The sequence below is a fragment of the Loxodonta africana genome, chromosome 16, assembly GCF_030014295.1.
Source record: "Loxodonta africana isolate mLoxAfr1 chromosome 16, mLoxAfr1.hap2, whole genome shotgun sequence".
NCBI classification, from domain to species: domain Eukaryota; kingdom Metazoa; phylum Chordata; class Mammalia; order Proboscidea; family Elephantidae; genus Loxodonta; species Loxodonta africana.
Window position 1 is genome coordinate 58,252,916 of NC_087357.1, and position 15,377 is coordinate 58,268,292.

At 39.1% G+C, this 15,377-nt stretch overlaps 1 protein-coding gene across 1 annotated transcript in view; it reads right to left on the bottom strand.

Annotated features, from left to right (window-relative positions):
• Positions 1 to 15,377, bottom strand: part of ANK3 (ankyrin 3) — a 713,581-nt gene that overhangs the window by 590,870 nt on the left and 107,334 nt on the right. The window contains exon 2 of the mRNA XM_064269618.1: positions 7,211 to 7,240. Coding sequence (XP_064125688.1) covers positions 7,211 to 7,240 — 30 coding nt within the window. The remainder of the gene's footprint in view (positions 1 to 7,210; positions 7,241 to 15,377) is intronic.

The following is a 15,377-nucleotide window of genomic DNA, read 5'->3' on the forward strand; positions in this document are numbered from 1 at the left end:
GGATGGGCTTAGAATGTCATCAAGCGAGGAGGACGAAAGTGAAAGGGGAAACTGCATGTTGTTGGTGGTGATAGTAACAATGTTTAATATTTATCAAGCATATATTATGTGCCAGGAATGGTGCATTCTCAGTTAATTCTCATAATAACCCTATAAGGTTGGTGTCTGCTATTACTCCCCTCCAGAAATAAGAAAATGGAAGAACAAAGTGGTCAGGATAACTAGTAACTAGTTAGCCAGACTCCCACCAAGGCATTTTCACTGCAGAGTCCTCACCCTGAACCATAAGGCTATCCTCCACCTGGAAGGAGGTGGTTTGTCATCAGGAACCGTAACATTACCCAAGTGAAGAGCATTGTAAAAATGAGGCTTGTAGAACAAGAATTTACCTTAGAGTTTCAGAGTACTAATTTGAGTTCTGGAGACTTAGTTACAATATGTTAAACTCTGTAGATGTTATATATCTATATAAAGTTCTGCCACAAAGGGACATCTCTGAGAGTTTAAAAAAAAAAAAGTGAGATAATAAAAGGACAAATATTATATGAGATCACTATTATAAAAACTCTTGAAAAGGTTTACACAGAAAACAAAACAATCTTTGATGGTTATGAGGGTGGGAAGAGAAAAATACTAAATAGACAATAGATAAGTGGTAACTTCGGTGAAGGGCAAGAGAGTACACAACACTGGGGAAGCCAGAACAGCTTGACCAAGGCAAGGTCATAGAAGCTTCACGGACTCATCCAAACTCCCTGAGGGACCAAATTACTGGGCTGAGGGCTGGGGAACATGGTCTCAGGGAACGTCTAGTTCAACTGGCATAACATAGTTTATAAAGACACGTTCTACATTCTACTTTGGTGAGTAGCGTCCGGAGTCTTAAAAGCTGTGAGTGTCCATCTAAGATACTCCACTGGCCTAACCCCTTCAAGAGCAAGGGAAAAGGAAGAAAACCACCAAAGACACAAGGGAAAGATTAGTCCAAAGGACTAATGGACCACAAGTACCACAGTCTCAACCAGACTGAGTCTAGCACAACTAGATGGTACTTTGCTACCACCACCGACTGCTCTGACAGGGATCACAATAGAGCGTCCTGGACAAAGCTAGAGAAAAATAAAGAACAAAATTCTAACTCACAAAAATAGACCAGACTTATTGGTCTAACAGAGACTAGAGAGACCCCAAGAGCATGGCCCCTGGACACTCTTTTAACTCAGTACTGAAGTCTCTCCTGAGGTTCACCCTTCAGCCAAAGATTAGACAGGCCCATGAAACAAAACGAGACTAAATGGACACACAAGCCCAGAGGCAAGGTTGAGAAGGCAGGACGGGACAGGAAAACTGGTAATGGGGACCCCAAGGTCAAGAAGGAGAGATTGTTGACATGCCCTGGGGTTGGCAACCAATGTCACAAAACAGTACATGTATTAATTGTTTATTGAGAAACTAATTTGCTCTGTAAACCTTCATCTAAAGTAGAAAAAAAAAAAAGTGAGATAATATAAGACAGTCTACACTTCAAAGAGATCAGCATACTCTGGTACCTTACCAAATCATGTGCCATAATTGCACCCAGTTTAATAAGAAACACATCTATCTAGATTAATCTCTTTAGCATACAATTCAAAGCCCCGACACGACTCCAGCCTACCTTTTCAGTAATAGTTACCACTTTAACAAAAAACACAATCCTAAACTGTGCCCAGACATATTTTCTAATAATTATTGTATTTGAAAACAATTCTACAGTTAGCCACCATAGCTAGGAAACAGGTACCTGTTTACTAATTTTTTTAATTAAACTTTGAGGGTTAGACATAATAAGAGAATTTTAAAAAGCACGCTAGAAAAATATCAAAATGAGATATTTTGATATCATCATCAAAATGAGAGCTAAAGTATTAATAGTAGTCATATATAAAAAGCACATGTAAATTGACAAGAAAAATACTAAAACCTTAAAAAAATAATGCCCAAAGACATGTATAGACAATTCACAAAAGATGATGCTAAATGATCGCTAGCATGAAAAAAATGTTCTACTTCATTGTGATCAAATTAAAAAAAAAGGATGGGGCCCTGCTGTAGAAAGATTCTTTTACCTGGTACAATTTTGACGGCTGGTCTCTATGTATTGTATTTTTAGAAATGAAACTTTGCCAACTGTCAAAATCTTGAATCCAGTAACCACCCCCGAACTAACAGAGTGTCCCCATCACGTTTTTACATTATTCTCCAGCTCAAATATAATAGCCAAAAAAAAACTAGTTTTTTTTTTTTTTTTTTATCACTGGCTTGAGCCAAGCAAGCATAATAAACCTGCAGGAAAAAATAAAAGAGATTATTCCCCTACCTTGAGGGAGACAGAAAACAGACAGCATCAGATGTCTGGGGGGAAATACTATGATATCAGAGTTCATTTCTGAAATCTTTAACAAGTGTAAAGTGATTCTGAAAAAACAGAGGAAGCAATTGAAAAACTAGATTTTCTCATGGGCAAAAGACTCCTAGATAGTATTTTGTGAGAGTATGGGATGAACACTTCAGTTGTGCTAAACTGGTGTCAGTTATTTGCATCTGATAACCAGGTATTAGTTAACTGAAGAATTATCACTGACATGATGATTACTGGTAACCTGTGTGTTTTTTTTAACTATTTTGATTAAGTGATATTTTTAATCTTTCAAATCAATCTCCACCTCTCTCTCTCTCACACACACACACATAAGCATTGTTAACACAATTTTTAAAGGCCCTAGAATAAATCTATTCTCTTCAGAATAGCAATCGATGCAAACATGTCACAGAAAGGCATTTAGGGCTGATATTCCAAAATGAAAATGAGAGCCTTTTGTTCCCACTGACCATACACCTTCAGAAAGAGCCCAGCTGAAGCAACAAGGAGGAAAGGACATTCCTGAGCTGTGAGATCAATCCTGGGGATGAGTGAAATGACAGCAGATGCAGCTAGAGTGCCCTCATATCTGAACGTGTCATAAGTCTGTCTCATCCGTAGCACAAGACGCCCACATAAAGACCTCCAGAGCAGCATCGCAGCAGCATGCTGCTAGCTCTGATTTGTTCTTAACGCAGAATGAAAACAAACATTCGCAAACAAAAGAAATCATCCACGTAATTTTAGGCAGCCTCACTGTAGCTCAGACCCTTAAATCCGGCCCAAGTCAGTCCTGACAGTTTCCAGAATTGTGTCATCAGGATTCAGACTGTGTGCGACATGATGCAACACCGTTCCTGACTACTCATATTCCATGGCTCAAAAACAAAAGAATTCTATCAGAGAGGCTCACGCTTCCTCCATCCTTTCCATTAAACAAATCGAACGTTCTGACAGTACACCTATCTATAGATGTCAAGTCACATCTACAAACATCTAAATCAAAACCTTGCCCAGGTAAGTCTTCAGGCAGAGAAGGTTTAAAAAGTAACCTCAGTTTCTTAAATGTTACCATTGGATTCACATTCTATAAAATCACATAAAGCAGTGGGAGAAAACGATCAAAGAAAAAGATTCCACATGTAATAAACAGTTTTCCTTGCGTTTTTATCGATGCTTTTCTTAACCCATTAAACTCAGAATTCATCCAAGTAAACTCTTCAATTTGTACACTATGAAGTCTTTAGCTCTTCGTTCTCTAACCCCAGGAGGACTTCAACATTTTAACTGGGTGAGAGGATTCAATAAGAGATTCTGGAAAAGGATTCTGTGTGCCTTCCTGAGGCCCCAGGCATCATTTTGCTGGCAGTGTGTGTTGAACCATTAAGTGACAGGAGACGGAGGGACTAGTGGGGGCGTCAAGCAATGAGTGACTCCTTTAGAATTCCGATCCCTTACTTCTAGCATGTTCTTTGAAACCACGACAAGGAGGAAAGAAGGCAAACTGAGTTACCAGGCCAGTCAGAGTTCCAGAGCACCGCGGCAGTTGAGTTTATACCCAGACCGGGTGGAAGCCAAAAGAAACGCTCCCAAGATGCCAAAAACATAAAGTTGAACAAAAAACAAAACCAGCTGCCTCCGAGTTAATTGCAACACGTGTCAGAGTAGAGTTGCCCTCCTGAGGATTTTCAGTGGCTGATTTTTTGGAAGTAGATGGCCAGCCCTTTCTTCTGAGGTACCTCTGGGCAGACTCAAACCACCAGCCTTTTGGTAAGTAGTTGGGTGCTAACCATTTGTAGCACCTAGGGACTCTGAAAGTAGAAGAAAGCCTCCACTTTGGAGATAAAGGATTTCAACTCCCAGCCTCTGTATGTTTGACTCGATTTCACTAATTCACCAAAACTGAACTCCTGGTGGTGCAGGAGCCTCTGAAGAAATCACTTCCACTTGGCATTCCTGATAATAGCCTTGTGTCTTCTGGGAACAGGGGTATGAAGTCAGTGCTTCAATAAAGACAGCATTTCAATTACTTGTAAAAGATTGCTGCAGAAGACAGCACAACCACACATATTCCATGAAGCTGTTTAAACGGCAAAAGGTTAGGCAAATGAAGTTGACCCACACACAAATACACGTGTAAAACGGAACAAGAAAGGCCTATATTCAAACAAGAAAAGTTTGACATGGCTGCACAACTCGAAGAATGTAATCAAATGTCACCGAATTGTACACGCAGAAACTGTTGAATTGGTACATGTTCGTCGTGCTGTGTATATTCTCAACAACACAAAAATAAAATAAATTATATGTTTAAAAAACAACAACAACATGGTAAATACTTCTGCACATTCTGGTGGTGAAAATTTATCAGACTGACAATGTAAGTCCCAAGATTAATTAATAATGTATTCTTTCTTGATAATAAAAAAAAAAAATGAATACATGCAAATTAAAAAAAAAAAGTTGTTTCATTCTCACGAAGGTTTAAGAGACCTTCAAGACAAACTAAAATATTTCTGTCTTGAGATCTGATAACATATTCTCATTCTTCACCACAGTACTGGTGAAATTCATATTCCATTCATTCTAAATTTCATATCAATTACTATCTATATTGGATTTAAAATTCTAAAACAGTATCAGGGGATGTTTTTGTGCAACCACACAATGGGGTAGGAATGGTAAAAGGTGGGATACACACATTTGTGTTTTTATTTCACTATTATTACTTCAAACAACCTATTTACATTTCTACTTACCCAACTATAAAACGAAAGCTTTAGGTGAGGCTCCTAAAAGTCCATCTGAGCTTTGAAATGGTGAAGATGTCTAACTTTCTATATAACCACTAACTAGATCTAGATCTATGTTTCCGTCAAACTGTTTAACATATAACTCAATATTTTTTATCTGAAAAATGGATACACTTTTTCTATTACTGTGAAGAGAATATACTCTCAAAATCCAAAAGTAATTTGAAGAGGAGGACATATTATACATACATAAGATGAAATTATGTGTAGGACTCAGATACATCTGGTTTTAGCTTATCACTAATGACACAAGGAGCCCTGGTGGCGCAGTGTGGACTGGCAATGTTATAATACTCTGCCGAATTAGAACCCTGCTGGCGACCTGATGAAAAATGCCTACTGAACAAATGTAACAATCTTCGTAGACTACATTATCATTCTTATGACTAGTTCATAAAAAATAAAGTATTACTCTCCTATCTCACTGAACCAAAAAAAGCATAACATTTTAGGAAGATAATTCAAGCAAATCTATATTTCAAATGATGGAGATAGTGATATATGTTAAAGAAGCAAAACAACTAAAGGTTCTATAAACACATTACAAAAAAAAACACATTATAGATAGGCAATGTCATCATAAATTAATTATTACTGAGTTTAACCATATGGAATAACTGCTGCTTGAGCATTTTTGACCAAAATGGCAATTTCACATAATTCAACCCAAGAAAATTTACACACAAAATGCAGAATTCGCCTTAGAGAAAACACTATAATAACATGAATTGTATTATTTACTATTTATTGAACTCTCTTTACGGAACTGAGTTCAATGATCCACAGGTTTTATCTCGATAAATCCTTAAACCAAATCTATGACGCAGAGACTACTATGAATCTATTTTCATGGGAGGAAAGGAAAGCATAGAGTGATTCAGTACCTTTCCCAAGATCATGGAGCCAAGTAGAGCCCGTCATTCAAATGAAGTCTGTCCTATTTCCTATCCTGCTGGCAGAAAAGAATAAATGGCTCCCAGACTAAAAGGAGAAAGCCCAGTAGATGCTATGAGCATATGGCAAGATGAATAGTGGGGGCTCCAGGAGGATGGGAGGCTGAGAGGGAGAGAGCTGCAGGGTTCACCTATCGTTACACAGGAGAAATGCAGCCTCCACGGCCCGCTGAACAGCATACCCCTCCAGGTGAGATGAACACAGCAGGTTATCACAACCGAGTCTTTCACTATAAAATCATTAAACTGGCTCTCTTCGCTCTAACTCCAGACCTACCAAGCAAATGTCTGATCATCATGGGATTCCCATAAAGATTTTTCAAACATGAGAGAATGTGCTGATGAGCCAAACCAAACACCTGGTTTTCATGATATATTAAAAGGAAGCATTAATGCTGTATCAGTCTCTAGGAGATATGGTTACTCTTTAAAAAAAAAAAAAAAAAAACCTGTTGCCATTGAGCAGATTCTGACGCACAGTAACCCTATAGGACAGAGTAGAACTGTCCCACAGGGTGTCCTAGGCTGTAAATCTTTACAGAAGCATACTGCCACATCTTTTTCCTGCTGAGCAGCTGAGGGGTTCAAACCGACCACCTTTCATTTAGCGGCTGAGCACTTAACCACTGCACAAACAGGGCTTGTTGGCTACTTTTTAGATGCCATAAAATCAAGCCTCAAATTGCACAGTGGAGAACACAGCAGACACCCCAACATACCAATCCTACTGTAAGCACGTGTTCACATGACCAGGTGGCCCCAGTAGGCAAACCTGTAAAAGCCTTCAAATTGTTCTCTAATTTAAACAAAAATTAAGCAGCTAAACAGTACTATCTCACATAAATAATCCATTTGACTCTATGTTTATAATTATATCACAGAAGGGAAACTTGTCTACAGAAAATAGTACATTTGTAGAGTTCAGGGGAATTTTCTTTACCTTTCTAGAGCTTCGTGAATAGTAAAAAAAAAATTATATCACAGAAGGGAAACTTGTCTACAGAAAATAGTACATTTGTAGAGTTCAGGGGAATTTTCTTTACCTTTCCAGAGCTTCGTGAATAGTAGTCACCCTAAAAAACAAAGACACAAACATTTAGCAAACACAAAATAATTTCATATTTTCCATGAAAGCAGTTTAAAAAAGCACATTATTAATGGACTAATAATGTCCAATATGTCCCAAAAGGGGACACAAAGTAAAACAGGAAACGTAATAGATTATAAAAAGATATCTGCAGGAAACGCCTGGATAAAAACAGAAAAAGAAAAGCTCTGAACCATGCACACAAAATTACTAGCATCAATAATCTGAATAAAAGTTTCAAAAATGAAACTGTGCCAAATACACAAAAAAGTATAATCCTGAAACTGAAATGAATATACCCATGAGATGCATGTAACATATGCATATAACAGTTATAATAAAAACACAAAAAGAAAAAAAAAGTCTGTCCTCAGTGTCAAAATGCTTCCATAGTAAAATATTTTTTATACTGTTTTTCTCAATGGATTTTATGAGACACCTATTTGTCTCAAACTTCATATCCCCAAACACTGTTTACTAAGAGCCAGAACAACAAGGCATGTAAAAGCCAATAATTTGATTATATAAGAGATGACATGGTCCCTATATTATTATTACAACCTAAAAACAGAAAATTAAGAACCCACTCTGAGCACAGGCACCACACAATGAAGATTAAGGCTGACGATCTGCTTTTACAAAATACTAACTTTATTCTATGAGGGAAAAAAAGGGTGGAGAAATTCAGCTCACTTCCCATTCGGATATACAGGAATATGTACCAAGATACAAATGACTCCAAGTGGTATCAAAGTTTAATTATACAGAACATGAAGAAAGAAACCTTATAGGTTGTACCTTTAGCTCTAACTATACTTACATAAAGTTAATTTGAATCTGCTAAAACCTATATAAACTGATACCACAAAAATTACTGTCTGCTTGAAAAGAAAAATCCACTAACAAAGAATTAAATCCGAAATTTCAAGTTTACATCTGACATTCCAATAAAGGAAATTAACATATCTAAAACCTAAACCTTACTTTATTCTTGATACCTTAGCGACATTGTCTCACTTAATCCTCATAACGACTTCTATAACATCCATTTTAACAACTTTTTGTAATCGTGAAAAGCCATGTGCATTTTTTGTGGAAAATATGCAAAATACAGAAAATAAAAACCAATCATGATCCTACCACTTACAGAAAAATTAATATTTTATATTGTTCCCTTTCCAATACAGTCACAACACAGCCTTTTAAACATGTCTGGGATTATACCAGAGGTGGAGTATATCTTCCCTTTGTCCCTTAACAACTAGTCATTTCTTGCATATAATAATTTTGAAAACATGATCTTAATATTAATAGCTGCACCCTAATCTTCATACTCACATGGCAACATTTGTTCAAACATTTCCTGATATTTATGATTTAAGTTGTTCAGGTTTTTTGTGTTTGTTTTTCTAGCACATCTAACACTGCTATAATACCTGTCATGGATTGAATTGTGTCCCCCCAAAAATGTGTTTATTAACTTGGTTGGGCCCCAAAAAATGTGTTTATTAACTTGGTTAGGCCATGATTCCTTGTATTCTGTGGTTGTCCTCCATTTTGTGATCGTAATTTTATGTTAAAAAAGATTCGGGTGGGATTCTAACACCCTTACTAGGTCACATCCCTGATCCAGTGTAAAGGGAGTTTCCCTGGGGTGTGGTCTGCAACACCTTTTCTCTCTCAAGAGATAAAAGGAAAGGGAAGTAAGCAGAGAGTTGGGGACCTCGTACCACCAAGAAAGAAGCACCTAAAACAGAGTGTGTCCTTTGGACCAGGGTTCCTGAGCAGAGAGCTTCTGGTCCAGGGCAAGATTGAGAAGGACCTTCCTACACAGCCAACAGACAGGGAAAGCCTTCCCCTGGAGCTGACACCCTGAATTTGGACTTTTAGCCCACTTTACTATGAGAAAATAAACTTCTCTTTGTTAAAGCCATCCACCTGTGGTATTTCTGTTAGAGCAGCACTAGATGACTAAGACAATATCCTTGTACAAAAACCTTGACTTTATAATATCTGCTAATTTCCTTAAATGAAACTCACTAAAATAAATTTTGTCATGGCATTTGTTATAGATTTACCACCAAAAAAACAATTAGCAGTATATAAAAAGCAGCTCCTATTTCCCTAAGGAAACCCTGGTGGCATAGCGGTTGAGTGCTACAGCTGCTAACCAAGAGGTCAGCAGTTCGAATCCGCCAGGCGCTCCTTGGAAACTCTACTCTGTCCTATAGGGTCGCTGTGAGTCGGAATCAACTCGACGGCAGTGGGTTTGGTTTTTTTGGTTTATTTCCCTAAACATTCATAAATATATTTTAACACTTCCATAAAATACTTTTTCATTTTGTACTGAAAATAGTATCTAATTTTTATTTTAGTTATTTTTCTTGTTATTACAGCACAGCAATTTTTTCAAGAAATTTATAGCAATTCTGTTTAGTGTCTGCTTACAGCCTTTGATCATTTTTACTTAGGAAATCTGTGGTTTTCTTATTTGTAAGAGCTCTTTATTCATTAAGAATATCAATCATTTGTATATCATCTTTGTATAAATATTTTCATTTGCCTTCCCAGTCTGTTATCTACATTTTGGTTTGGTTTATAATGATTTTTGATGGACAGAAGTTTAAATTTTATGTAATCAAACCTATAAGTCTTTTCTTTTGTGGTTTCTTCCATAGCTTTTATGCTTACAAAGTTCTTCCTCGGTCTAGTATCAATTATATAGTCATTTATATTTTCCTTTACCTGCCCCCCTCATACCCAACACCACCTTTTACCCATGTAAAATTCATTGTGGATATGGCATGAAATGAGTATTTAATGTGATTTCTCACCACATCCCCCCCAACCATTCTTTTTGTGGGTCATTTGTGTAAGATCAGCTTTGAGATTAGTTGCTTTGAGTCAAAACCTGAGTTTTCACACCATAGCAAGTTGTTTTCTTTTTTAACCTCTTCAAATCTTACCCACCACCCACTGCCGTCAAGTCAATTCCAACTCATAGCAACCCTATAGGACAGAGTAGAACTGCCTCATACAGTTTCCAAGGAGCACCTGGCGGATTTGAACTGCCGACCTCTTGGTTAGCAGCCATAGCACTTAACCACTACGCCATCAGGGTTTCCTTCAAATCTTAAGTTTCCTAATTTGTCAAGCAAGATTTGTAATAACAATGCCCATCTATCTATCTGGCTTGTTGTATGGATTAAACCAGATGACGTACAGAAAGTGCCTACTTCGAGCTTAGCATTCCTGCCCAAATACACCAATGGCTGTAGCCCTGATTCAGGGCTCTCTGTTTTCTCCTTCGTTCCATCTGTCAATTCTCGTGTCCACAGTATAAACTTTATAGAAGTATACAGACCTTATATAATATATGGCAGATAAACGAGATAAAGATTTTTCTCCAGTTTCTTTTTCAAAAAAAATTTTGTCTATCCCCATCTGTCTGTTCTTCACACAGTCCCAACTCTCATTTCTTATTACAGTTACTCCTGTTAGTTTCCATGAAGTCAGCCCCCGACTCATGGTGACCCCATGCACAACAGAAGGAAATGCTACCCAGTCCTGTGCCATCTCCAGGGTTGACTGCGGGTTGGACCTTGTGATCCACACAGTTTTCACTGGCTGATTTTTGGAAGTACATCACCAGGCCTTTTTTCCTAGTCCATCCTAGTCTGGAAGCTTTACTGAAACCTGTTCAACATCATAGCAACACACAAGCTTCCGCTGACAGACGGGTAGTGAATACACATGAATTGTCTTGCGGGGGAACCAAACCAGGGTCTCTAACTTGGAAGGTGAGAATTCTACCACTAAACCACCACTGCCCTCTACATTTATTCTTAAGATGCTCTTTTCCCACAGGTATACTTTTTTTTTTTGGTAGTGGCAGGGGTTGGGGGGCAAGCCTCATTACATAGGCAAGGACTTCCAAACCAATGTTCAAAATTAATGGTGGAAACAGATATCATTGTCTTTTAATTGATTAAAATATCAAAGCTTCTAGGGTCTCATTGAGTATGATGTTAGCTATGGGTTTAGAACAGGTGGACTTTATAATATTAAGGAAGTACCTTTCTATTCTTAGCTTTTTGAGATTAAGTATTTTTATCTCCATTCCACAGAGAAAACAGAGCCCTGGTGACACAGTGGTTAAGAACTCCGCTGCTAATCAAAGGGTCTGCGGTTTGAATTCACCAGCTGCTCCTTGGAAATCCTGTGGGGCAGTTCTATTCTGTCTTATAGGGTCGCTATGAGTCGGAGTTGACTCGATGGCAACCGGAACAGAAAAAACTCATTTTTAAAGAAGTAAAATATGTTGCTCAAAGTCACGAACCTAGTACGTAGTGGGTCCTGAATACACAACCAAGTAGCCTTGTTTCAATCCTTTTTATTTCCCATTGCCCGTTGCTAGCTGCCATCGAGTTGTTCCCCAATTTACGGCAACAATGGAACAAAAAGCTGCCAGATCTTGTGCCATCCCCATGATCGGCTGCAAATTGGACTGTTATGATTCATAGGGTTTTTGTTGGCTGATTCTTCAGATGTAGATCATCAGGCCTTTCTTCCTAGCCTGTCTTAGTCTGGAAGCTGATACCTGTTCAGTATCACAGCAATAAGCAAGTCTACAGTGATAGACGAGTGGTGTCTACCTTTGAGGTGCATTGGTAAGGAATCAAAGCCAGGTTTCCTGCACGTAAGGCAAGAATTCTACCACTGACCCACCACTGTCCTCTGCAAGCATGTTACCACCCCATAATACAGTCAGTTTCCAGACTAGCAGTATGTTTTGTCCCAAGCTTAGGCATATAAATTCATTGTTTCAGCCTTCTAAAGCATTTTCTTATAAAAGCAATTCAATAAGGAACGGCTAGTTTCTCAGCTCAGCTGAAGAAATGTAGATCATCCAAAATGCACCTGTAGAAATATTTCAATATTCCTCAACATTTCTACGGGAAAATGAGTTCAGTGGGAGATACTAAAGACAGAGTTGGAACTTCTTCCCAATTATCCCATGGACAGAGAGAACAAAGAACTTCCATGGCTTTGGGTCATTGAGGGCACAAACACAGCGCTAAAAAAAATGGTAGAAATCTGAAGTGAAATAAAAACTCTTAGAGGAAACTCTTGGAAGCTAGCAGATAGGATGAAGAAGGTAGCAAAAAGTAGAACAGAGGGGAAAAGCAACAGAATGGAATGGTGAAGCGGCCCCTCCTGCTCTCCAACCCTTCCCTGAAAACCCATAAAAGTCCACAGTGTCAAGCAGGGCAAACAATATAAATAAGCTTCGGCTCATCTGCCACCCTTTTCATGGCCACTAGCCAGGCACTAACCTGAATTTGTCCGCTTGCACTAGCCCACTGTTTTACAGGAAGGCAGGCTTTTGTTCTATTGGCCTGATGTCTCTCTGTACTGTTTTAGGATAGTTTAACTTTAGCAAATGTAGAAAGATCAATGCAGAATAAAAACTACAATCGAGAAGAAAGTTACAGTTTTAAGACCTCACAATAAAAGCTGACCTACTGTTTTCTCAGAGGTAGCTCGACAGGACATACTCTTTCTAGGTCACTTCTGCCCTCTTTTGGGAGAGCTTCTTGTCTCCCAGGCTTTCTCCCTTCTCCCTAACAGGGACCCCATACGCTGCCTCCCCAAACCTCTCTGTCCTCTAAAACAAGCAAGCCCTACCTTCTTTTCTTTATTCTCCAAATGAGGCCTGAGAGTCTTGCTAAGACCTGATCTGAGTGACAAAGAGTTGACAAGAACACACAGTTAATAAGTAACAGAGTCTAGATGTGAACCCAGGCTTAGGGTCTGCAAAATTTCAACACCTTGTAGTTTCTAAACACTTCTATTTGATGCCAAGAATTAGACACAAATGAACAATTTTTACATGTTGAGCACTAGGCTCAAACATGACACCTTGAAAACAATCTTGTTAAGAGAATCGTTACTCGTACTGTTGCTTCAAAAGTAGCAGTGGCTATTCTGTAGTTAACAATAATGCTAATTACTAAAACCACTTACTGCTTCAAAGCAGTGATTCTTTAATGAATAAAAAGAAAGGAAACTGATACTTTCTCCAATAACAACAAATAATATTTGTGAGATAGTGGGTCTTTAATAAGTGCCCAGCACAAACTACATTTAATTCTTCAAACAATATGAGTTAAGGACTATTACTGTTACAATTATACTGATAAAGAATCTTAGGTAAATTAATAAACTGGAGATTTACTAAAGTAGCAGGAAATATGCCTTGGGCTTTTGAGATCTCTTCTAAGCAAGAAACAGAGGACAGGGCTATTTTTGTCTTCTTCACCATTGTATTCCCAACACCTGACACAGCATCTGATTAATATATGCTCATTAAATATGAGTTGAATCACTATATGAACGAGCATTTTAAAAGTCATCTTTCCTTGTGTAAGGCATACTGGAATCCAACAACGCAGAGTGAGGAGGTTTAATGAAGAAAGAAGAGGACAGAACCAAAGTTAAATGAATTCTCAAAGTATTTTTCACACTGGGACCAACAGGACTCAACTAGATCCTTTAGTTTAGGTTCCCAAAAGTCACTAACCTATATATAGTGGCAAATTTTGCAGACTATCTGTTGTGCAATGAATTACTTACTATGGTCACTTTTAACACACACGGTCTTGTAACTCCCATGAAATGATCGGGTGGGACTATGCAAATAAGGTTCTTGTGGCCCACCAGAGGGATTGGTCAGCTTGCTAACAATGCAAATAAGTTGCATGAAACCCCTGTGGAGGGGGGGACCATGCGAATAAGGTATATGAAACCTAATAGGGGGACTGGTCAGTTTTGCCATCCCACTAGGCTTAAAAAGAGAGCCAATCCCACCAAGAAGAAGAACCAGGAGTGGAGTGTGCCCTTTGTACTCAGGGTCCCTGCACTGAGAATCTGCTAGATCCAGGAGACAGAGAGAGCTGTAACACTGGAGACTGCATGAGACAGCGAGAAGTGGAGGCAAGAGTGGCAGAGAAGTGACAGCAGTAGAATCAGCAGAAGACAGCATGGTGGGCTTCCCAGCCCACAGAACAAGGCAGCTACAGTGGGCTTGCTGACCCACAAAGCAACAGAGCTGAGTGCCTACAGGCAAGAGGCTCGCTTCCAGAGTGGGGTGCCTCCAGGCACTTACTGGTGGAGCTCGCTTGGTGACCTATGGAGCTCGCTAGCTGAGCACCTCCGGGCAGGATATTTCCTGGAGGAGTGGGGTGTCTCTGAACATTTCTCTGTGGAGCTAAAGAGCTTTGTAATGCTTGACCAAGCAGGGCAGAGGCCAGGCGCAAGCAGAGGCCGGGGACTGAGAGCAGACAGAGGAGGCCTGTCCTGAAGGGGCTGAGAGGAGCCTGTCTTGGGGCAAGTGGGTGGAAAGGTGCTGAGAGAGCTGTCCTGCACTGAAGAAGGGCAATTTTGCCTGCATGCTTCCTGAACCTGACCCCAAGTTGTAACCTGCTACTTTCCTAATAAACCTCATAATTACGAGTATTGTCTGTGAGTTCTATGTGGCCATTGCAATGAATTATCAAATGCAGCGGAGAAGTAGAGAGTGCTGTGGGAGGGATGGCTGGTGTCAGAATTGGTAAAAAAAAAAAAAAAAACGTTGAAGGGTGGAGGTATGTTTGGCCTCCACCTCACAGGAATCAGCCTTGAGCTGGTGCTGATGACAGCGACTCTCTCTCCCTCCTCGTACAGTTAGACAAGGAGGTCTAACACCACCACACCATTTCTGCATTGTCCATGGAACACAAACCTAGTGTTTATAACTGCCTATGTAAATCCAGTTCTTTAAAACATAGATAAATCTCTGCATCCCCAGGAAAACCTTTCTAACTACTCCAGTCCACTGTAGAAGCTAATAGGGTCTATTATCTACACCATTCATTTGATTCTTAAGTATAATAGCAAAGCCTCCATTTTATGGAATCTTTAAAGGGTGGTGCAAATAGTTAACATGCTCAGCTGCTAACCAAAGGGTTGGGGGTTCGAGTCCACCCAGAGATACCTCAGAAGAAACCCCTGGCAATCTACCTCTGAAAAATCAGCCAGTGAAAACCCTATGGAGCATAGTTCTTTTCTGGCACACTTGGGGT